This window comes from Podarcis cretensis (genome assembly GCF_951804945.1).
Source record: "Podarcis cretensis genome assembly, chromosome: 14".
NCBI classification, from domain to species: Eukaryota; Metazoa; Chordata; class Lepidosauria; order Squamata; family Lacertidae; genus Podarcis; species Podarcis cretensis.
Genome location: NC_137183.1, coordinates 37,322,899 through 37,348,057, shown reverse-complemented (window position 1 = coordinate 37,348,057; position 25,159 = coordinate 37,322,899). Strand labels below are relative to the sequence as shown.

The 25,159-nt window shown below is 43.6% G+C and overlaps 1 protein-coding gene across 5 annotated transcripts in view; it reads left to right on the top strand.

The window, feature by feature from the left end:
- DNAAF8 (dynein axonemal assembly factor 8) overlaps positions 1-25,159 on the top strand; it is a 92,243-nt gene that overhangs the window by 14,519 nt on the left and 52,565 nt on the right. For 4 of the 5 annotated variants that reach the window (XM_079952475.1, XM_079952474.1, XM_079952472.1 and 1 more), the window contains exons 8-12: positions 2,035-2,136; positions 4,375-4,710; positions 6,187-6,331; positions 17,616-17,810; positions 24,448-24,594. In XM_079952475.1, the coding sequence (XP_079808601.1) occupies positions 2,035-2,136; positions 4,375-4,710; positions 6,187-6,331; positions 17,616-17,810; positions 24,448-24,594 (925 nt within the window). The remainder of the gene's footprint in view (positions 1-2,034; positions 2,137-4,374; positions 4,711-6,186; positions 6,332-17,615; positions 17,811-24,447; positions 24,595-25,159) is intronic. The other variant, XM_079952476.1, reaches the window with a different exon arrangement.

Below are 25,159 nucleotides of genomic sequence, written 5' to 3'. Positions count from 1 at the left end.
TAGACAGTACTGAACGAGATGGACTAGTCATCTGTGACTTGGTATATGACATCTTGCTGTAAATATATTCTCCCTTTCTGTGAGATGCCCATGTCATACAAAGGCTATGTTTTGCTCATAGTTGTATCCACCATAACTCAAGCTTAACTGAGAAATGGTGGATATTTCCCCCCCTTTAGACAGCCAGTTTTGTTGAATCATCTTGTGCCAGGGCTGGGGAATCTATGACCCTCTATGTTGTTGGACTCCAGCTCTCAGCATTCCCTGGTAATTGGCCCTGCTTAGTGGGTTTGATGGGAGTTCGTACTCATCAACATCTGGAAGGCCACAGCTTCCCCATCCCTGTCTTATGTCCACATCCTGCAGTTCTGTTGATCTTTGTATTTAATATGGCAATATGAATTCAATTCAGATTCACCTGTCACACTCCATCTCATGACCAAGGCTGATTTTAAGAAAACGCAAACTGGGAAACCAGTTTTTATTGTCTCTGAAATAGCAGGATTGTTTTTTAAATGCACTAGTGCTGGATGATGCCTCTCTGTGAATTCTGGGAACGCAGTACTGAACCATTCTGACAGAGGATCTCAGGGGAGCTGCTGATTTGTTTTCTCCTTGAGATTGAAGGATTCCCAGCACCAGAATAGTAAAGGGAGATGAAAAAGGCCCAAGGGCAATATTAATCAAGAGTTAGGAGGAGGTTACTGTAGACCATGGGCAAAGGGGCTTAATTACATTGCCTGTTATCATAAGCCATAAATATAAAGTAGTCATTCATGCAATTGCCTGTAATATTCTGTGGGTAAAAATAAAATAAAATTACAAGGCAGCTCTTCTAACTATTAAAAAACTGAGTTCTGAGCATGAAAGGGCACACAATATTCCTTTGTAGTTCCGACTACATCAGATTGTGTGGAAGAACCCTTTTAGAGGTATGCGGAAGCAATGCTGTTCACTTCATTATGTGTTCTGTTTTCAGAAGTGAGGTTCAAGTACATCAAGTCCAAAAGTGGCCCTCCAGACTTCTCTGTCCAGCCCTCAGGACACATTCCAGGCCACAACCCCTTGCCCCCAGGCCACTTCTGAAACTGGATGTACTCTACCTTTCCTCAAGTGCTTCTGCCTTCCTGGAATGTGTCCTTGAGCTGCAATACTGCTTCTTGCATATCTAGATGGATGATCAAGAGGTGTGTGTGTGTGTGTAGGGGTAAAAGAAACCCATGGCATTTGTGTGGCTGGAATGCAACCTTCCGCATAAAGGCAAGGGTTACAAGATTGTTGTTCTCCTCACTTTTGCCTCTGGCTTAATCCATCATTTACATGTGACCCCCCCAGGAGTTTGCCCACAAGGGAATGTGGCCCTCAGACTAAAGAAAGCTTCTCCACCAGTGACCAGTGGCCTATGCTAAAGAGCAAAACAACAACAACAAACCTGTGGTTACGTGAAACATACTCAGTAAACACACAAGACGTAACCAGCTGTACTTTTGAATAAATAAGGTATACTATTCATTGTATCAAATTGTAGATTTCCACAGAAGTCTCAAAGTTCAACAAAAAAAACAGAAGACCCAGTGGATCAGTTCATTCTCTGGTCAGTTCATGCATAAGGTCCATACATGTATAAGTATCTATACCACCTGTCTGTTTATAGAGTCCAATAATCCACATGAAGGGTGGTTACTGTTCCACAGAATCCTTTCACAGAGTCTAAGACAAGGATTTCCGGAATATTTGCCTTTTTTCACCATCCTAGGCTTCATCAGTAGAACAGACATATGTAATATTACAGGATAGTGGATCTTATAGCATAGTAGTGCTTGCCTTCCCCTGTCTTCCCACAGAGCAACCCCCCCTCCCAATGCCTCCTCGATATCTGCTGCAGAAATGCCTCTTCAACTCCCAGTTTGCATTGAACTTGTTACAAACAATATCTGGTGGCATGAACGCTCTGATCCAGTCTTTGGGTATTGTGATAGAGAACGGGAGCAATCAGTAATGAAGCATTAATGGGATTTCTCGTTCACTTTGTAGCTCGAGTGGCAGCTCCACAGATGAAGAGGAGGAGGAGGAAATGGAAGTGACAGACCAAGAGAAAGTGGAAGAGGGGATGAAAGAGTTTCCCCAGCCATCACGGTACAGAATAAAGACATCCCACATTTCCATGAGCTGCTAACGTGACAAGAATTAGACACTTTTCCAGAGCCAGGCCTCTCCTGCAGTCACAAGGAAGCCCAACTGATACAGAGCTTTATAAGCGCTGCTAAATTGGCTTTTAAAAACTGAAGGCTAAGGGCCTTTTCACAGATTATCTGGCACCAAACTCAGGTTTGCCAACTGCACTGCAGCTGATCTGGGCTATTTTGTGAGTGTTCCTGTATGAAACTGGTTTCCTATCCTGCCCTTCCTCCTGAAGGAGCCCAGGGTGGCAAACACATCAATAATGAAAAATATTTTTAAAAGCATTCTAAAAATGGTGGAAAACATTCTCTCAAGCAGTGATCTCAGAGTTGCCAGGAACAGTGTGTTTTGGAGGAGTGCCTTGAGTGAACTGTGTCTTTCAGCCATCAGAGCCTTGGGTAAATAGGAGTGTTTTTAATTTCTCTTTGAAGTCACTAATGAGGGAGACAGATGAGCTTAATTAGGGAAGGCATTCCACAAATGAGGAACTGCCACAGGTCAACAGCAACTGGGCAAAGTGTCTTAAGGTATGCTGCTAAAAGTGTTGCTGGCCCTGAGAAGCTCATGAATCTGAATTCTGTGCGTTCTCTCTCTCTCTCACGAGATCATAGCAGATGCACAACCCTTCAGCTGTATTACAGTGGGATTGCTTCCTTTCATAATGAACTTGTGTGATCACGGCTGAGTGAAATAGAGCCAAAACATACAAAACTGCCCTACGATGATTGAGCATGCTCAGTAGCTACAGAATGTGGGCATCTCTTGGAAAAGAAGGCTGGGGGTGGATGGGAGCAGAATATCTTCTTTCATCCCCTTACAGCTTATAATATCCTAGGGGAGGGCATGGTTGTCAGCTGGAAACTTGAACAGCAGCAATCCTGTTAGACGGTGAGGATAGGCTGCAACATTTTGTTTCAGCTCCCAGGTCTTCATTACCCTGCTTGACATCTTGCACTCATTTGTGTAGTAGTAGTAGTAGTAATAATAATAATTAATAATAATAATAATAATAATAATAATAATAATAATAATAATACCATACGCTACTTACATACCCAAATGGCTTCTAAGTGGTTTACAAGTATTGTTGTTGTTGTTGTTGTTGTTGTCATTATTATTATTATTATTATTATTATTATTATTATTTCAATGTATATACCACCCTTTATCAAAAGAACCCAGGGAGGCGTACAGCATTAGGAATACATTTTATTCTTGCATTGCAGGGGGTTGAACTAGGTGATGGTCCCCTCCAACTCTACAATTCTATGATTCTACAGTGCATAATGATCAAAACATAATACAAAGCATAATGATAGGCAGCGTAAAGATAAAATAAACATAATAACAGTCCCCTCACTTTTAACTGGCCATAGATTCTTTAATGGCCAAAGGTAAAGAGAAATGTTTTTGCCTGGCACCTAAAGGCATGCAATAATGGTGCCTTTCTGGGAAGAGCATTCCCCAGAAAGGGAGCTACCACAAAAAAGGCTTATTCTTGTGTTGCCACCCTCCGAACTCTTGGGGGGGGGGGACATAAAGAAGGACCTCAGAGGACAAGTGCAGGGCGCAGATCAGTTTGGGGAGAGGCGGTCCTTAAGGTATTGAGGTCCTGAGCCATGGAAGGCTTCATAGGTCAACACCAGCACTTTAAATTGGGGCTGGAAACTAATTGCCAGCCAGTGCAGTCAGGATTGGTGTTACATGCTCAAAACATCTTGTTTTGGTGAGCAAGAAATCAATTTTAAAACCCAGACATAATTTAAATACAAAATAAAGCAATTCCATGAGAACATTAAAAACATCCAGAATTAATTTGTGGTTTTTTTTGTTTGTTTTTTACAAAAGCCTGTTTAAAATCATGACAATTAAAGCAATTCAAAGAACAATTGGGTCAAGAAGTTCAGGTTCAGAAAGTTGCCTGAACAAGTACATCTTCAAAAGCTGGTGGGTTGCCAATACGAAGAGTATGTCAGCAGAGAGGGCATTCTATAATGCTCCTGCTGCCAGTGGTAGAGCCCTCCTCTGTGTTTCCACAAGCTAATAATGACCAGGCTGGGTAACTGGGTTCAATTTGCTGATCTTAATGCCCTGACCAGGCAGTGAGGCAGAAAACGGTTCAAACCAACTCCCACGGAGTTAGGATCTTTTAGGTAAGGTTTGACTGAGCAGCTCTTTTGCTTTAATTCACAGCAAGGGTTGCACTGCGAAAAGCTTTCTGCTGCAGCAGCTCCGTTACTTTCGCAAGACATCTCAGTCTTCATCTGTTGCCCAGGACAAGGAAAAGTGCCAGAATCTCAAGAGCTCAGAAGAAAATGACCAGCTGGGAGTCAGGAGAAGACAGAGCCTAAAACTGAGGAGACCAACCTCCAGGGGGCCAGGGAATTCAGAATCTAGTGCAAGAAGCTTCTCTGCTCTGGATCTTAACAGTGTGGTGAGGAGCTCAAGAGAACTCAAGGAAGAAACCAAGAAAGGGTCAAACAGAGAGACACCTCAAGACTCTACAGACAAAGACACAGGATACCCAAGGTAGCCTGGAATATTCTTTAGATATTAACTGTATTTACAGTATATCTTGCCTTCCCTTCAAGGAAATTAGGTTGGCCTACATGACTCCTTAATCTCCACAACGACCCTGTGAGGTAGACTAGCCTGAAAGAGAGTGAATGCCTAAGGTCACCCAGAAAGCTTCATGACTGAGTGGAGGTTTGAACCTGGGCCTTTTCACCCTGGACCTGCTCCTTTTATAATACGAATAAAAATTGTATAAACACAAAAACCATGTTGACACAACTGACAAAAAACCCCAAAGTTAACTACTGTTTTATCATACACTAAAAATCTTCAACAAAATAGCCTCACTTTTAGTCAATGAAAAAGAATACAAAATTAAATATTGTTTTAATCCTTTAAAGGTTATTTACAATTATAAATTCAATCTGGCTCCAAAGCACTCTCAACAACCGCCCTGTGATCTTAGGATGGGTAGTATATAAATTTAATAAACAACAACAACAACGAGTGTGGGTTCATATTTCCCTGTATCTTATTCCCCCAGTAGAGAATAAAGCTGATCAATTATTCAGCAAAACGGTCATAATCCTGCCTGCCTTCTCTCAGTTCTGATGATGTTGGTTTGTTTGACCATGCAAGCTGCGTTCCATGCTTTATTTAGCCAGTTGTCCAGTATGGGGATTCTGGGAATTCTTCCAATTATAAGCAATTTTCATACAAATAGCACTCAGCAGATAAAGGACCATCTCTCTATACTTTGGGCCTGATGCGTTAACAATCAAATAACACCAGCTCAGAACAGTAGATGATGGTCGTTTCGTCTAATGTGTAATAAGAAGTGTACCCTAGTCAGTGGCATATGGGACACAGGTATTGGGGGCAGCTAAGGAAAGCCTAGCTTGGGAAATACGGAAAAGGAGATGGGTTGAATGAAAGTGAAATTAGGATTGTTTCTGTGTTCAATAAATCATGGTCAAAATCCAAAACATGATCCAGAGACTAGGAGGGCCCTTCAAGGAGCTTTTCAGCCCTGGTTCTAAGAGATGCTGCCTGTTCCTCGAGGCCCTCGAGTGGCGAAGTATCTGGCTTGTCCCTTGAAGACACAGTGTATGGCACCAGGTCAGGGCCAGGTATGACACTGGAAGAACATAGGATGAGCCAGCTGGATTAGACCAAAGGTCCATGTAGTCCAACATCCTGGTTTTTCACAGTGGTCAGCCAGATGCCCATGGGAATCTCAAAAGCACAGGACCTGAGTTCAGCAGCTCTCTCTTCACTTGTGAGTCCCAGCAACTGACATTAAGTGGCATACGGCCTCTAACAGTGGAGGTAAAACATAGTCATCATGGCTAGTAGCCATTGATAGCTTTGTTTTCTATGAATTTGTTTCATCTTCTCTTGAAGCCAACCAAGTGGTTGTGGGAGGTGGCAAGGTCACCATGTAACTGGAATAATAATGCAACATGATGTCCCTCTCCTTGCATTTTGTAGGACAGAAGAAAGCCAAAAAGAAAAGCAGGCAGAAGAGAAGCACAGGAAACAGAGGCTCAAGGAGCAGCTGGAAAACTTAAAACCTCAGCATTCCACCACTGGAAAGCAGCCCATGGCAGAACAGACCCCCATCTTATTCCATACGGTCAGTAGCACAGAATAGCCAGAGAGCAGCCTTCTTCTCAAAGGGATCTTGTGCTTCCTTCCAACCCTGGTTGTCTTCTGGCTGGAACCCTTCCAACCCTGGTTGTCTTCTGGCTCTCATAACTGAATGCTGCTCTGTACAACGAATTCCATGCTCATAATAAAACCAGTATGACAGGGAACAGGGTTCTAAGCCTAAACTTCTTCACAGCATGGTCATTTTCCAGGTTTGTTTGTTTTCTGGAGGAGCATTTAGTTATGTGACACACATGCACACTACTATCAGAAGTTGTCCCCTGGTTTACCACTAGGCCTTCAGGACTACGGACAGCTCCCAAATGGTAACCAGTGCCTTCAATAAAGTACAAAGCTAAAATTGTGAGATCTCAATTGGCTGCTCAAATATTCTGCCTTGGGGCTCTCTATATCTTGGGTTGCATCCAATGTTAGTCCTACCAAGAGAAGACCCACTGAAATTAATGAGCAAGACTAACTTGGGTTCATTAATTTCAGTGGGCCTGTCCCCAGCGGTAACCTTACAATATCCCTTCCAGCTCTGAAGAGCAGGTTTCTGGAGCGGAATGAGACATCTTGGGCAGTTAGCAGAACAACTCATCAAATGGTTTAGGCTAGTAGTCTCCCATCTTTTCAAACTCAGGACCAACCTTTAACGTAAACACACATTTAGGGATCCCTTTCCTATTTTTTTTAAACCAAATATTTGCATGGTGGTAATGCTGCTGTCATGATCCACCTTGGACCAGGCTGTGACTTACATAGTACAGGGTCCCTAGCCACTGGCTGAAGGCTATCCACTCACTGACTTCTAGATCTGCCATTCACTCCTCTTTGCCAGCCAGGGCTTCATCTGAATCTTGGAACATGCCATTGCTTTGGGTCAGCTTTCACCTTTAAGTCTCCGGGTTGTTCTTTAGACCAGGGTCATGTCAGCTGTAACCAAGTAGGAGCATTGCATGTTCAGGCTGAAAAGTGCCTGTTCTCTTGTTGACCCAAAGAGAAGAAAAGAATGAGCTGTTGAGTCTACAATCTCACACTCTCTGATATTTTACATCTGTCTTCATTCAGTTTCCCTTTCTCTGCACTTCTGTCATTTATCAAGATCATTTCATATTCAACCGTATCCTACAGAGTCTTATTTTTTATTTTAGCAACCCTCCACAGGTTTGTGTCATCTGCAAATCTGATCAGTAGACTTGATTCTTCTGTATAAACCAATAATAAAAAGAGAACTCTTTCACTTACAGCTCACTTCACAATACACCGTTAGCACAGTGGCAGGTTCTGAAGAGCTCCACGCAGCTTGCAATCCACGCATGCCTCTTCTGTCTGACAGCTCCTTATTCTTCATAAACATCTGCTAATAAAACATTTAGAAAGGGAAGAGGCAGTGGCATCACTGGTCCACATGCAGCTGTCCTTTTCAAGACAGGTCTGACAGCCGTGCTTTCTGCGTCTCAGATTGGAATATTCTTCCCTTCCTCTTTTTGATTCATGCACAGATTGAAGAATTAAATTGTTTTGACATGTGAAACCAAAGCAGTTATAATTTGGCAGCTGTGTCCTTAGAGATTTGGAAAGGAGCATGACTAAGAGAAATATAAATAAATTTTGAGACACCACATTTCCACAGTGCCCCTTTTTTCAAGTTGATTATCGGATGTGCCGTTTTTGGGCAGGCCTAACCAAACATTCACCTCGCCTCATCCGTGACTGGGTCTTCTGTTTCTTGCCCTCACAATCCATCCTTATCTTCCTGATCTGGTTTCTGACAAACAGTCCATTCTCAGCCCCATCTTTTACCTTTTGCCTGCTGGCTACTTCTCTGTCTACATAAGAAACCAACCACAGGGCTATTTGCTTTAGTCCAAAGACTAAGTCTTAAGGGATGGAGCTGTGGTTCAATGGTAGTGCATCTGCTTTGCATACAGAAGGTCCTACGGTACAGCAGGGAGATAATCCTGCCTAAAATCCTAGAGAGCCACTGCCAGTCAGTGCAGACAGTACTAAGCTAGATAGACTAATGGTCTGACTTAGTATAAGGCAGGTTCCCATGATTCCTGGGCTGAAGTGTTAAGGTGGCCATGTGGCTTTCTTTACAGATGACAGTCCTCTTATTTGAAGGGCTGCCTGGTCCTAGTTTGATTTAAAGATAGAGAACCATCAGAAGGGACAGCAGGAAGGACCTTGAAGTTGCCAGTCCCCAGGAAGACTGAGCAAGCACACTGGTGACAGATATCATGTTTCTGTTTAAATTATATTTCTGAATTTGAATGTGTACATATAAATTAACATATGCACAACTTATGCCAATCCTTGACCTCTTTGGTCCTCTTTTTTAGCGTGGAAATTGGTCACTCTGTACTGTGTTTGGCCCAGAGTTTTTCTCTCATTTTGGGAGGTTGGTGAGTAGGGATGGGTCAGAAGGATATGCCAAATAACATCGTTATTTCATAGTGGATGATGAAAAATATATTTGGGGGGCGGGGACAGTGGAGGCAGCCATTTATTTATTTACTTACAGTGGTGCCCCGCAAGACGAACGCCTCGCAAGACGGAAAACCCGCTAGACGAAAGGGTTTTCCGTTTTGGAGGCACTTCGCAAAACGAATTTCCCTATGGGCTTGCTTCGCAAGACGAAATGTCTTGCGAGTTCCTGCGGGTTTCCCCCCCTTTTTCCCCCTTTTCCTAAGCTGCTAAGCTGCTTATCAGCTGATCCGCTGATAAGCCACTTATCAGCTGATCCGCTAAAAGCCGCTAAACTGCTAATAGTGCTAATCCGCTAAGCTGTCAATGGGCTTGCTTCGCAAGACGAAAAAACCGCTATACGAAGAGCCTCACGGAATGGATTAATTTCGTCTTGCGAGGCACCACTGTACTTACTTACCAGCAATGCCCCTACAAATTAAGCAAATGCCATTGGTGGTGATACAGTTGCAATCTTTCTTGGAATGATGCAATCATTCCTGGTGATTTATCATTTCTTGAAGGTTATTTATCAAAATCACCATGATTTTTGATGATTATTTATTGGAATCACCATGATTGGAAGGAGCATCATTGTGGGGGTTTTTTGAACCAATGAAATCCTGATGACACAACCATGATACAACAATGCTCTTGGGGCTGATGCAGTGTAACGATGAAGCATCAGTGCCTATTGAGTCATTTCGTAGATATCTTTGTCACTGGGTTGCTCTTTGTGACTTTGCCACCTCTTCAAAGGGGTAGTGGAGCTTTATAGAGTGTTTTCAAAACAAAACTGGAACCCCCTACACATTTTCTCAAAATGGTGATTACTTCCTCCCATTTTTTAAATTAAATTATTTTTATTGTTATCTCCACCCACTTGAAAATGGATGAAAAAATTCCCTTGCCCCTTTGCAAGCAGAAAATGTTCCTGCAAGAGTAGAAGTGTTTGGCCCAGCTGGCCTTTGGACTACTCCTTTTAGGAACACAGGAATCTGTCTTATACAGAGTCAGACCATTGGTCCATCTAGCTCAGTATTGTCTACACTGAATGGCAGCGGCTTTCCAAGATTTCAGGAAGAGCACTATCCCAGCCATATCTGGAGATGTCGAGGATTGAACCTATCACCTACTGCATGCACAGCTGATGCTCTGTTGTGTCAAGGCCAGAGCAGTGAATCATGTAGGCAACCTCTACCCTGAGGAAGAGCTTTGTGCTCCCAAGGGAGGTTTAAATTATTTCCTTTATTTCTCAAGGTTGCCTCATGGTTCTTTTATGTCATTCTGGTGTGGCCCGGCATGTAGATTAGGAGTGACTCCCCTAGAACTGGAATACTGTAATCTTGCTGGTCGTTCATAATACATCTCAGTAATTGAGTTGAATGGTAATTACACTGGAGGAGCTTAGAAGCCCTTCACTGTCTAATGAAGGTGCTTAGAAAGTAACACTCTTCTTCTTGTTCAAAAAAAATAAAATTAAAATAAAAGTACATTAGCAATTACATTAATGGTCTCGGCTCATTTAGTGCCAGGAGGGAAATATAGACATTGTGCGCTCTCTCTATCCTTAGCTCACCCCTCTTTGCTGCCTATAGGGAGGCAGAGCCCTCTGTTCTTTTGTGGAATCCCTTTTCTGCTTCTGTTCCTTTTGACGTTGCGGAAATGTTAACTGTGAATTAAATTTGGTCTGGTCGAGCTAAATTGGGAGCTAATCTGTGTTCAGATTCAGTTCTGTGGCTGGTTGTATAAAAATGGAATTTGGCAGCGAGGTAATCAGAGCTCCAACACTCATTCTGGTTGATTTTTGATAAATTAACAGATGAATTACGGTAAATCAGGCGCGTAAACACACAGTTGCATGGTCACCAGGAACTGCTTTTGGGGAGCGTGTCGGGAAAGCCTTTCAAAACATCCATTTTTCTGCTAGGCCACAAAATGACACAGGCACAATTCTTAATGGGGTAATCACTTCCTTGAGCTAACTTGTAAGCCTGCTTTAAGAGTAAATCATTGGTGTTGTGGTATCCCAGAATATTTGGATTTAAACTCCCTTCCTTTCCCCTTCAGGTTTGTAGTCCTTTCAGCTCCCTTTCTTTCTCAGAAGTAAGTGTCTGTGTCTGCACATGTTGAGTGGGATCCAGGACGGCTTTATTACTGGATTTGGGACCTAAGAATCAACATGGTGCACTTTTTTTATGGGAGATGTGAGGTTAGACATGCTAGGAAGGAGCTCAGCTTAACCTCTTTTGTCACAGATGAGCCTTTGCCAGTTTTCCCAATTACGAGAATGAAATACATGAAACCCTTGAGGCTCTCCCCAGTTCAACCTCCTTTTGGTTCTGTTTCTCTAATTAGAATTTTTTTTAAATGACCTTATAAAGATATGAAGAATTAAGTCTCTTCTAAGCCTTGCTTCATTTCGGAGTTGATTTAAATGACCTTTTAGCTTTCTTATGGAAGCTATTCCTGATAGAGTTTGACAGCCCAAACTACTTGTTGCTTTGACTTAAGGGGAAAGCTGCCGTGAGCTTTATTTTTTTAAAAACGACTGCACTCTACACTTTTGTCCATATTGATTGGGTGGCCAGCAGAGGTCCCCATGTGCTGATCCAACTGCATCGCTGGAATCTTTCAGAAGAGGCTGACAAAGGAGAGGCACTGAGTAAAGCAAGTTTCCCCAGAGCGAAACCCCAGGCACCGCTTTGCAAGGGAATTTCATGCACCCTTATCACCAAGCAGAGCAGGAACTGTTGCACAGATGAATTAGTTAGCAGGCTGAGTTCAAGATGCTGGTTCTGATATATCAAGCCCCCTACAGCTTGGGGTAGGATGGCAGAAAGATCATCTCACCCCTTATATACCCCATCGATCACTGTGCTGAGCAGGTGAGGCCCGTCTGTAGATTACACCTTATCAAAAGGTCTGTTACGCATGATATAGGAATCGAGTCTTTAGTGTTGTGGCACCTAATCCTTCGGAATTCCCTCCCCTTAAATATTATTTATTCCTGTATGTTTTTATTACCTGCCCTTCACTTCAAGGTCCCAACATTGAAACACAATATTTTAAACAGTTTAAAACAATGCTGTCTCTGTTGTCTTTTTGGCACCTACCTGAAGGTTTTCCTTTTCCACCAAGGCTTTTAAACGTGGTTGGTTGGGGTTTTTTTGTCACCCAGGTCTCCTTAGTAACAACAACAAGAACAACAGATTAGTCTCTCTTTGAGAGTTTACCATACAAATGTGCATGTATTTGTATATTCCTGGGCAGTGTGGTGCAGTAGATAAGAGAATTTGGATGGGAAAGTAGCATACAAAGGTATCAATCATAGGCAGCCATGTTTGTGGGCACCTGAGGAGGAACAACTCCATGTCTATCTGTGCAAGTTCATATTTTGCATAAATTATTATGCTTTAAAAAATAAACTATTTGGCATATTTTTTCTTTTTCTGGTGGTCATGGCACATGGAGGAAGCAGATATACAAGGCATTGTAGCCACCCCTTCCTATTCCTAGAGTTCTTACTCAGCAACTTTCGAGATTTCGCCTGGTGTTACCTATATTCTTAAGTATATTGCTGCAACTATAAGGACTAGAAAGTGGAAGATTGAGCAGAATTTGAACCCAACAGCTGATCTGCCCCACCCCCGCTCTGTTATGAGATCACTGTATACTCACAGCCACAAAAGTATAATGAAAGAAGCTACAGAGTTCAGCAAATTAAGCACTCGTTTTGGCATTTTAAATATCTAAAGCCATATTTTGCCTGCATTTTTCAATTACTTCCCTTTGAGGTCCATTGCCCATTTGAAAACAAAATGCAGCACAGCTGAGATCCAGAAATCTCAATGCTGTCCTAACGGAGTCGTATGTTGCAGATCAGTGACCCCACCATGCTTAATATGGAGGCAACTGCTAGTTTTACGGAATACAGAATTCCATAGTAAAGTGCATTAACTGGAAGACCGTTTAGACCATTACTGTCAGTATTGCCCACTTCTTTATGGCCAGTTTTTTCTCTAATTACAGTGTGTCCGGCCCGTTGAATGCAGGATTATTATTATTATTACTCTTTTTGCCATGACAAAGCAATTGTCACCAAGGTTCCAGGGTTTATTTTACAACTTAATGTGGAACTTTGGATCTGTGAACAGATGGCATTGTCATTATTTTAGCCTTCCCCAAAGAATGGAAAGAAACACACAGTTGACATTTCCAAAATGTTTTTATTCAGTAATAAAAATTAGCTGCATCTCATTGGAGAGACTGACTTAACTCCCGAGTTCATGGGCATAAGCAACGCAGAGGAAGCAGGGTTGTGTTGGTGGTGCTTCCAGTCCAATTTGCACAAGGGACAGACAGGGCAGCGCACTGCTTTGTGTCCCATCCTGAACACTAGCAATTTAGAATTAGGGGCTCCTCCTAACAACCTACTTATTGAGCATTCATCCTGATTTGCTTGCACAAAGTGCGGGCACAGGTTACATTAGAACTGCTCTTTTATACATCATTCATTTTTGTTTGTTTGTAGGGAGATCATACAGCAATAATCATTCACCCTGCTTTGCATGGCGTTCGTCTATCTTTCTGTTAATCATTCATCCCCTCCACATTTTTCAATGCATTTTCCCTGCCATTTTCCTAACCGCAAAAAGCCTGTTACTTTTAAAAAAGATGATCTGTTGCCAACAGAGCGCTTGAATGCCTTCTTCAATTGCACACATCTAAATTTCCCAGAAGGCAATTGACTCCCACAAGATACTGACAGTCTGGAGCCTTCCTGCTGGGTGTTCCTCTAACCGCTGTACCACATGACCAGAAGTGGGCTGGTGTTAAATTATCACTACAAGATCCAGCCACACACACACACTGAAATAACTTGTTATTAATGCTGGTATGCCAATATTACAGACAAAAACATTGGTGCAAACAAATCTTTCTCTTCCTCAAGTGTCACCTGGCAGCAGCCATTCCACCAGGCTCCCTCAGTGGGAGAGATGAGAAGCAGGGCTCATTGCCAAAAGACTTTGCCAACAGACCAGTTCCTTCAGGCACCACCTTCCCTGAGCTGTTTCTATGCCAGCTGATGATTATAATAACTACTACATAAGAATCGGTGCCCCCTCCCTTGTCCCTTTCCCCTTGTGTGACACTTTTTTAGATTGTACGCCTGTAGGCAGGAACTGTCTTGTTTTAATTGATTGTGTGTAAGCTGTTCTGGCACCCTTTTTGGCAAAAGAGTGGGGAACAAATGCTCTAAATAAATCAGTGTTGAAGACTGGGTTGTAAGGTTTGACTCTTCTTCTGGAGCAAGGAAGGCAGACTTCAGGCTTCTGGGATCTGCTTTGTGTTTTACTAGAACCACAAAATCCACAAACACATTCTGCATAAAAGCCCATTCCTGGTTACCCTAAGCTTTCAGCAGTCTAAGCAGTCTAATTTCTTAATGGCTGGGTGTCAGAATCCTTGCCATAGAATCATAGAATCATAGAGTTGGAAGAGACCACAAGGGCCAGCGAGTCCAACCCCCTGCCAAGCAGGAAACACCATCAGAGCACTCCTGACATATGGTTGTCATGCCTCTGCTTAAAGACCTCCAAAGAAGGAGACTCCACCACACTCCTTGGCAGCAAATTCCACTGTCGAACAGCTCTTACTGTCAGGAAGTTCTTCCTAATGTTTAGGTGGAATCTTCTTTCTTGTAGTTTGGAACCATTGCTCCGTGTCCGCTTCTCTGGAGCAGCAGAAAACAACCTTTCTCCCTCCTCTATGTGACATCCTTTTATATATTTGAACATGGCTACCATATCACCCCTTAACCTCCTCTTCTCCAGTCTAAACTTGCCCAGCTCCCTTAGCCGTTCCTCATAAGGCATCGTTTCCAGGCCTTTGACCATTTTGGTTGCCCTCCTCTGGACACGTTCCAGTTTGTCAGTGTCCTTCTTGAACTGTGGTGCCCAGAACTGGACACAGTACTCCAGGTGAGGTCTGACCAGAGCAGAATACAGTGGCACTATTACTTCCCTTGATCTAGATGCTATACTCCTATTGATGCAGCCCAGAATTGCATTGGCTTTTTGAGCTGCCGCGTCACACTGTTGGCTCATGTCAAGTTTGTGGTCAACCAAGACTCCTAGATCCTTTTCACATGTACTGCTCTCAAGCCAGGTGTCACCGATCTTGTATTTGTGCCTCTCATTTTTTTTGCCCAAGTGCAATACTTTACATTTCTCCCTGTTAAAATTCATCTTGTTTGTTTTGGCCCAGTTCTCTAATCTGTCAAGGTTGTTTTGAAGTGTGATCCTGTCCTCTGGGGTGTTAGCCACCCCTCCCAGTTTGGAGTCATCTGCAAATTTGATCAGGATGCCCTTGAGTCCATCATCCAAGTCGTTGATAAAGATGTTGAATAAGACCGGGCCCAAGACAGAACCCTGTGGCACCCCACTAGTCACTCTTCTCCAGGATGAAGAGGAACCATTGATGAGCACCCTTTGGGTTCGGTCAGTCAGCCAGTTACAAATCCACTGAGTGGTAGCATAGTCAAGTCCGCATTTTACCAACTTCTTTACAAGAATATCATGGGGCACCTTGTCAAATGCCTTGCTGAAATCAAGGTAGGCTACATCCACTGCGTTCCCTTCATCTACCAGGCCAATCTACTGCAAATCTCCCAGAGATCTCCCTTCAATCTGATTTCAGTAGGTGACTGAGACGCCTCCGTCAGACCTCAGCCAACTGCTATTGTGAGATCCATGGGCCGGAATATCCAGAGCATCACAGTAATAATAATAATAATAATAATAATAATAATTTATTATTTATACCCCGCCCATCTGCCTTACACAGGCAGATGGCATGGCCAAAGATGGGCCTGTGGTCATGTTCTTCAGAGGGAAGATATTTTCAGCAGCTTCCATCAGTGGTGAGTGGCTCAAACTGAGGAGCCAAGCCTGGAACAGCAGTTACGTAAAAAGGCTAGCTAGGCCTGAATTGGTCCCTCAGGTCATCTGATTGCGATGGGCTGAAGAACATCTGTAACATCTCAAGCCATTACCAAGACAATGCTGCTCTGTCTTAGAATAAGATTACCAAATTTGTTTCAGTGAATCTGGGGACACTTTATAACTTCAATGGATTTTGTATAGGGACTGATTTGTAAATCCGGGGACTGTCCCCGGGAAACGGGGACATCTGGTAACCTTATCTTAGAACTGCCCTCAGTAGTCCAGGGTGAGCGTGTGGCCTTGCTGCTAGAGTCTCCAGTTCACTTGGTGGTCTTGTGCCGACATAGCTGTGAAGCTCCCTAGGCAGCCTTGGGCAGGTTGACTTGCCTTTCTGACTAATATGCTTCACAGGGTGGTTGTTAGGATAAAATGAACGAAGCCTCACATAAACAGCTGTTCTGTGATCCTCGGAAGGGCACATAAGGAAAGATGTCTCTTTCTGAACGTGTGTATATTATATAGCTGCTTAGTATGCATTCATTATGTTCATTATGTATTAGAAATTATGTAGCAGGTCTGTGTACTACCTGGATCGTGAATTGAATTGGGTCAGTTTGGGTTAACCCGGAATTCAGCCGAATTGGGTTGAGGCAACTCCAGGTTGAATGAGGTCTATCTGGAGTGATCGGGGAGGGGCAGTCCAGTGGAGAGGAGAGGAGTGGAGATGCTTACAGGCCATCTAATCACATATTTAATTAGGGTTTTAAACCCTAATTAAATAATGTGCAAGGCCTCTGAATTTATTTGGGTCCCGGGATCACACTGGATTGAATCAGGGCCACCCTGAAGTGCTGGATTATACTATTATGTATTATCTATAAAGATGTGTTGTTTATTTTTATGACTTGAATTTATATAACAGCTTTCATTTTTTGGTATGAATATAAAGTTATGTATTGATATAGTTTATTATCTTCTATGTTCTAGATTGCCCTGTGGACTTTTGACAAAGTGTGGCATATACATTTTAATAATAACAGTGCTGCTATCTACTCAATCAAATAAGTGCTTTGAGACTTGAGACTTACATTAATTTTCAGCACTTTCTGTGACCAGCCCAAAACTCAGTCACCCAATGCATTTTCTGTGCCCTCTTGTTTTCACACATGGCTCCCATGGAGTGTGCAAAGGTGGGGACATCTCACCAAAAAGGCAAAGGGAGCCGCTGGCTGCCGGAGGATTTCTCTGGAACTGCTAAACTGCCTAGAGAAGTCAGTTCCCATTTAGAAGTGTGCAGCAGATGTATCATTTGGCAGATGTCTGCAGTCAGTAATTTGCCACTCGTCAGTGATTGCCTGCTAAGTTGCCATGACCAAAGCTGGGGTGAAAATAACAGCGAAGGATACGCTTAGACCTGTCCATAAGCAATTTTCTAGAAACCTCTCCAAATCTTAACTGTTCTGTATCCCAAAGCCAAAACGACAGTCCTTTAAGTCCACCTTTTGTATTCTTTCACCAGAAAGTTTGATTTATTTCCTCACATTTTCTACAGAGACCATAAGAAGAGCTTGCTGGATCAGGCCAATGACCCATCTAGTCCTTGAAGAATTCCCCCCCCCCCAAATCAACACTTCCAAGAGTGGTTTAACGGTCACTCCCTCTTCACAGGAAATTTTGGGAATTGTAGCTTTGGGAGGGAAGCTAGGGGTCTCCTATTAACTCTTAGCATTTTTAACAGACTACAGCTCTCATAATTCTTTGTGGGAAGCCGACTGTCTAAAGTAGTTATCAGAGTGCTTTACAGGTTTGGTGCAATTGTTATTTGAGTTTGATATCCCTGCTCTCTTTTAACAGGAGGCCTCCTTTCTTGCCCCTGTCAACACGCTGCCCACCCCAAAAGGCGCCAAAAGAGAGATGCTGCTCATGACCATTTGGTTATCTAGCTGCGGGCAGGTTGCCCCTTGCTGCCAGCAGACCAGCTTCTTTCCCGGAACCCCCTTGGCAGCAGCTAGCATCTACCCTGCAGTTGTGACCTGGCTCCTGTCTCTGGTGAGTGGAACAAATAGCTTCTAGGAAGTGTTGCAAACTGGAGGCAGGCGTCTTTGCAGGACATTCTCTTAGCCAGATGAAAAGGGAGATATAAAGCTGCAGTGCAGATATGTGAGATTTCCAATAAATCAGAAGGTTGCTACTACCCATAATGGATCTTGCGGGAAAATTGGGACAGCAGGATAGTTCAGCTAGTAAGAGCGGAAGGATCTTCATCCCATGTGGTTGAGCCCCACGGAGGGCAAAAGATTCCTGCATTGACTTGCGGGGTCCCTTCCAACTCTACAGTTCTATGATTCCAGAAGCCTTGTGTGACCTTCTCAGAGTCCGGTAAGCAAGGCTTAAAATGTTCCTTCCATGGCTGGAAAACATGACATGGAAAGCACTTTTTAAGCAGGGGGATCCTGTGAAATCTTGGGCGGCCCTTCTATGGGATTTTTCCTGCTGTCCTGCCCCCTTTTATTTGCTTTCCAAGTTTTGACGATACGTGTAAAGCTGCGATCATGTTTGTAAAAGCTGCGTAAGATGAAATCAACCTGTGCAGCTTTGGGCAAATGCTAAAGACGCATCTCATTACCCTGGGCTTTGACATGAGACAATAAAATCACAGAATTGTAGACTTAGAAGAGACTCAAAGGGTCATCTAATCCAACTCCCTGCAGTGCAGGAATTTCAACTAAGACAAAAGGTAAAAGTAAAGGACCCCTCAATGGTTAAGTCCAGTCAAAGGCAGCTATGGGGTGCCCCATTATGGATGGCCATCCAATCAGATGGGGACAGCATCTGCCTGCCTCCAGTCTTCAGGGACCTCACTTGTTCTCCAAGAATTCTCAATGATTATAGACAGAGGCTCTGAGATTACATCCACAAGCTTCTTTAGTACCCTTGGGTGCAGGTCATCAGGCCCTGAAGATCTGAATTCATTTAAAGTAGCCACCTCTTTCCCTATCTTGGGCTGCAGCTCCCACTTTGCATCATTTGTTCTGTTATCACCAGGTTCCTTTTGGATGAAGACAGAGGCAAGTAGGTGTTGAGCAGTTCTGCCTTCTCTCTGTCACCCAGTAGCATTTCTCCGTCTTCCCTACGCAAAGGACCTACTACTTGCTTGTTCTTCCTCTTGCTTCAAACATAGCCGAAGATACCTTTTACAATTATTTTTAGCCTCTCTTGCAAGCCTGAGCTCATTCTGAACTTTGTCCTGCCCGACTTTCTCCATGAGACCATTGGCTAATTGTGTATACTCCTCCTTCATTATTTCCTTTTTCTTCCATTTCTTATACATGCCCTTCTTAAAACTCAGCTTATCCATAAGCTCTTTATGCAGCCACACAGTTTCTTTAGATGTCTCCCACTTTTCTGGTATAGTCTGCTTTTGTGCCTTCAATATTTCACCTTTAAGAAACTACCACCCATCTTGGACTCCCTTCTCTTTGAGTATTCCTGATGTGTGTTTTCAAGACCCACCTTGTTCAAGTGATTGTAATATGTTTTAACTGTTTTTAATTTTAAATGTTTTTAACCTGCCCTTGATCTGCTGGTGAAGGGCAGGTGATGAATTTAATTTAATTTATTAGTAAATAATATTTGAACTCTTCCCTGAATTTTCAGCTTCTTTTTCTTTTTCTAAACAATGAAAGCCTCTAACCCTTTCACCCATAAGGGGAATCATGCAGGCAATATTCTATCCTATTTCTCAATAATAAGCAAAATGCTTACTCCTACTTTCAGTGTTCTGGTCAGTGGTCTGAAAGGCACCAGAATAATTGACCAAAGCTTGGCAGTGTTTATTTTTTTAAAATTTCATTTGGGAAAAAAATCAATGTTTAAAATGATTTAATAATTTAAATGCATTTGACTGCTCGAGCATGATCCAGCCAAAGTTAAGCACTTTTTATGCTCAGTCAATTTCAGTGGGAAACTTAACCTGGAAATCTTATACATGTCTACTCAGAAGACAGTCCCTACTGATTTCAGTCGGACTTACTTCCAGCAGATAGGCATGCATAGAAAGTTGCAGCATTAAGCCTGGGTGTTTGAAGGCTGCAATTCTAAATCTACTGGGATAACTGGCTCGATTTACCTGTTGAAGCCCTTTATTATACAAAATCTGCAGTGTTTGGCTTGTGAATCTGGTTAGGGGGGGAAAAAGACTTTACCTGTTGCAGTCACTTGCAGAAGATGCTCGTAGGTAAGGAAATAATTATTGTAAGAAATATAGGAAAGGGTTCTAGTCTGAGTCCAGAGAAGAACAAGGCAGTTGTGCTTGCTCTTTTGTTCTCTCAGAGGATAGTTCAGAGATGACCACTCATTTTGAGGTCTGAAAGAGAGGTGTGAGGAGGAGGTTTTAATGAGGATGCAACCTAAGATGTATCAGTCTAAACAACAAAGAGATACATAGAGAAGTCAGCATGCTGATAAAGGTACAGGGGTAGTTGGGGAATCTGAATGTTACTCACTTTGTCTGTCTTAACTTCATGCAAACTCCTCTTCGTGCAAGTTGAGTTGGTCCCAAACTGCCAACAGAACCCCTTTACTAGGATTTAGTCCCATTGAATGCAGCAACACTTTCTTCTGAGTAGGCATGGACTTTATTTATTGATTACACCAATGTATATACTGCTTAATATCAACAATATCAAAGTGGTGCATTACATAAGAACAAAACATGTCATAAAAGCTGCATACACATTTTGTATAGAAATTAATTCACATTCATCAACGGTGCACACAACTGGGTCCCACTTCAGAAAGCCCCGGGGCTGAACAGGAAAGATTTACGCAAGGCGCTGCACATCTCATCTGTTCATGCTGATGCGACAGAAAAGTGCTTAGCTTTATTTGGATGGTGCCCCTTGTGTTAGCATAGAAAACTGTATTATACCAAGTCAGAACGCTGGTCCACTGAGTTCAGTATTGTCCACACTGACTGGCAGCAGCTCCCCAGGGTTTCAGAGGAGGAGCATTTCTAGCCCTACTTGCAGATGCTGGGGACTGAACCAGGGACCTTTTGCATGCAAGGCAGCTGATCTCCCACTGAGCTACGACTGTTCCCTAAAGTTGCTGGATGGTGTTCCTCCCCATATACCGTATTTTTCGCTCCATAAGGCGCATCTGACCATAAGGCTCACCTAGTTTTTAGAGGGGGAATTCAAGAAAAAAAATATCATTTAAAGGGAGCGCTGAGCAGAGCCTGTATGCATCCCAGGCTCTGCTCAGCGCTCCCTTTCACGAGCCGCGTGGAGTGTGTGATGGGCTGCCCCCTCCCTCCTCGGGGAAAAGCCCCCAAGAGCCACACACACACTCCACGCGGCTCTTTAAAGGGAGCGCGGCTATCCCTGGCTTTTGCTGGAGGTGGGGTCTGCCCCTTCCCCCACCTCCTGCAAAAGCCAGAGATAGCCGTGCGAAGCCTCTGCAGGGCAGCGGGATGAAGGCTGTGCAGCGCTCTCTCTAGCTGTTCTGGCTTCTGGGGTAGCCCGTGAAGCCTCCACAGGGCAGCGGGGAGCCTTCATCCTGCTGCCCTGAGGGCTACCCCAGAGCTGCTCCAGAGCTGGCCGGGGCTGGCGGGGGAAGCCCAGGCCCCCCCCCCAGCCCTAGGGACCACACATTCACTCCATAAGATGCACAGACATTTCCCCTTAGTTTTTAAGAGGAAAAAAGTGTCTTATGGAGCGAAAAATACGGTACCTCACTGCCACAGGCCCAGCTGTTCAAGTCACCTTTTGAGCAGGCAACACAAGGTACACTGGCATGCTGGGTTGTCTGATTACCCCTTCTTTCCTGTCCTCCTGATGCAGTCTTCCAGCAGCTTGCAGTTGATCAGGATGGAGGCAAGACTCCTTTCCCCTCGCAGCCTGCATTTCTCAAGGAAATATATCATCCTCCAAATCTGCCTTTCTTCCATCTTCCACCCATGACAGCAGTGGCTCAGCTTATGCAAAGCAGGGCTTCCAATCCTCTCTGGCTGCTTCCAAAGTCAATAGGCTGAATCTGGTTCTTAGTTTCCAAGTCACGTAGAAGAAAGGGGAGGGGGAGAGAGGAAATCAAGGGGAAGAAACGAGCCAAAGATAATTAAATGTGATGGGTTAGAATGGAATGGAGTTTTTCCTCTTCTGTTCTGTTCTTTTTTTTTTTCTTTTTTTTTTGCCTAGTGTCAAAATTTGGTTTCTATTAAAATATGTAGTCAGAGCGACGAAGGTCATTCAATCTGTGTTTTTTATTAGGCTTTGCGTGAAATTGCTTGTAAAGGGTTAATCAGTGAACAGTCAGTGCTATAGCTGTCAGCTCCAGAGTTTCCTGGGGAGAGGAATTGATTGCTAAACCACTTGTAGCCTTGGAAGAGGAATAGGGTGTGTGTGTGTGTGTGTGTGTGTGTGTGTGTGTGTGTGTGTGTGTGTGTCTCCCAACAAACTCTCACTCATCACCCTTTAAAAACCACAGCTCCCAAGATTCTTTGGGGGAAGCTGTTGCTCTAGGAAAGAAAGGCCAGCTTCCTTGTCCTGTCTGTTGAAGTCGCATCATAGGGCCTTAAATGTGTGTGGATGTGGCATAAGTGGAACATCCTCCTTCTATTGCCCAAGATAGAATCTCCTGAAAAACTATTTTCTCATTCAAAGTGGAAGGTAACTGACAAGCTTACAACTATTAATGCACATTACTGGGGGAATAGGAAGGCTCCCTGGGAAAAGAAAAAGCCACGCACCAGCTCCTCATAATAGCGTAATCACTTAGCATTGATTTGCAACGGAGGTTATTGACCCTATTATCATCAATAAGGGCAATGTACTGTGTTGCTGCAGGAGAGAACATGCCAGTCGATAAGGACTCTCTGTTCTCTTCCTAGGAAACTTAAGAGTGAGTTACAGGCTTGCTCTCTGTTGCAGAGCTACCCAAAATGCATACGTTGGAAGCAATGATAAAGCACATAACCATGACGGAACCCTGTAATTTTTAGCTGTCAAATGTGCTTCTCGTATAGTTATTTAACTTGTTTATCTATTTGGTAAGATATCTATCCCACCCTTCTGCTCTGCATTTGCAGCGCTCAGGGCAGCTTACAATTTAAAAGGGCAAAAGAAGTCTGGCAGATTTAACACCAATTAAAAAGGAGTGGGTTGTATTCAGCTAACATAAGTTGCTCACAGCCATTCATTTAAATGGGTCTACTCTGAGTAAAAGTTAGCTGAATATAATCCAGCACTGTATTCAGCTGACTTTTGCTCAGAGTACACCCTTTGAAACTAATGGTGCTGAGTTCATCATGTCTGTTAATTTCAGTGGTTCTGCTTTAAGTAACCCCCAGTTATTTAACAATAAAAGGAATAAAAAGGGTGGCCAGTACAGCAGGTAAAAGATGTTAAGAAGAGGTTGTCATTAAAACTGCTAAGGCCAAGTGCCCGCTGTAATATTATTATATTACTCATTTAAAATGTATAAATGTCTCCCAAAGCTTTAATGCAGCTTACGGGGGGGGGGGGGGGACAATGAAATCATCACTAAAAACAGTTTAAAAAACAAATTTCAAACATTCAAAACAAGGAAAACCGAATCAGAGCCTCTAAACAGAGGCCTGGATTAATGGTGTCTGGGACAGATCTCTCTTGGATCATGTTACGCAGAGAGGGCTATTAGGGGTCTCCCAAGCCACTGTGTGGAGCGGCCAAAAGTGAGCTCGCTGAAAGTGGGGTAATGCATGAGGTTCAGGATCCTTGCACTAAGATGAATGTGCACAGGCTTGAGAGCGGAGTGAATAGAATATGACCTTCCCCTGCTTCTGTGTTTTGCTTTGTACAGTGTAGAGCAGAGGTGTTGTGGTCCAGGGTCATAGTGGGGGCGTTGAAGACCCATTACTGTTTCTGCCGCCAGCATTCTAGAGCTGCCCAAACAGCAGCTTTTCAACCACTGAGAAGAAGTCTTCTCACCTTTTGTGCTGATGGAAGCCAATCAGAGTGAAAGATGGATGAGTCAGCCACTGAGGATTGGCTCTCAGGGTCACTCTGGAGAGGGTGTGTGGGAAGAGCACTGGGTGGGAGTTGTTCTGCATGCTCCAAAGCTAAGCGTTTAGGAACAATGGGATCACAAGGGGCTTCAGTTTGAAGAGATTGGTGTGCAATTTCTGTTACACACAATAGAACTTCAAGGAAAACACAAGCTAAGCCACTCTGAAAGAAGATATAGGAGTACCCCAAATGATTTCTGCACGCATGTACACAGAAAACAATAGACCTAGCTGGAAGGCAACACACGGAGATCTGCATTGATAATTGCAATGCATCCCTGATTATTCTTATTGTGTAAGATTATTGCATAATCTTAGAAGGGGACCTGATTGTGGGTGGGTTTGGTTGTGAGAAGGTCATGGCTGTGGCTATCGTGAAGGGACCCTGTGCTTCTGAATTTGCCACTACAGTACTGCTGCAGAGTATAATAATCATAATAACCATTTTATTATTTATTCCCTGTCCATCTGGCTGGGTTGCCCTAGCAATGTATGGCAGAACATGGCTTTTACAGGGAGGAAGATGACTGGCTGGACCCCAGCTGAAGACTCCCAGGCAATTCTGCAGAGTTTCTGCTCTGCTTTGACCCAGTTAGGCTCGTGATCAGTTAATCCATGTCATCTTTTCAAATGCAATGACAGGTACCCTGCCTGGGAGCAAGAGGAGAGAGCAAAGCACCATTCCAGGTCTTGGGGCTGCAGCAGATCTGGTGTAAGGATGCCCTGGCACTCCACGCTTGTTTAACACCAGTCAGCGAGTCGGAAGTCCACAGCAGTCGGAAGCATGAAGTAAGCAGCAGCACTGCAACTGTCTTTCTGTTCCACTGTTGAGTAAGAGCCGCTGTTCTTTGTTCGATGCCATAAATGTGTCTCCCTAAATTTAGAGAGGAGGCCCTCTAAAGCGCCAGTGGGGTCTTGAACCAGGGAGTCTGGCGACCAGGCCCATGACTACTGGCATCAAGAGGGAGCTGCTGGCCCCGTGGTGTCTCTGGTCTGGTACCTCCAAGAATGTTGTTCATGTCCACAGGCTGCAGAAACTGAAAAGACCTGTAGCAATAGGACAAACAGAAACTGATAATAGGATGAGTAATAGGGCACCTCCACAGATTCTTCAGCCTTTTTGCTGACCGGTCACAGCAGACCACCAAGGCATCTCACCATCAGCACAAGGGCTAAAAATATAATTGGGGTTTCACCAAACTGGCAAAAGTAGCAGGAGTGGGATATTTAACCCTTCCCTGTCTGCAAGTTTCCTCATGCTCAGCTGCTGCCTGCAGCTGCTTTTCCCCACAAGGCAAACATGCATTCAGAATGTCAGCTTTAGGTGGCTGGTGAGGCTGAGATGGGGGTTTAA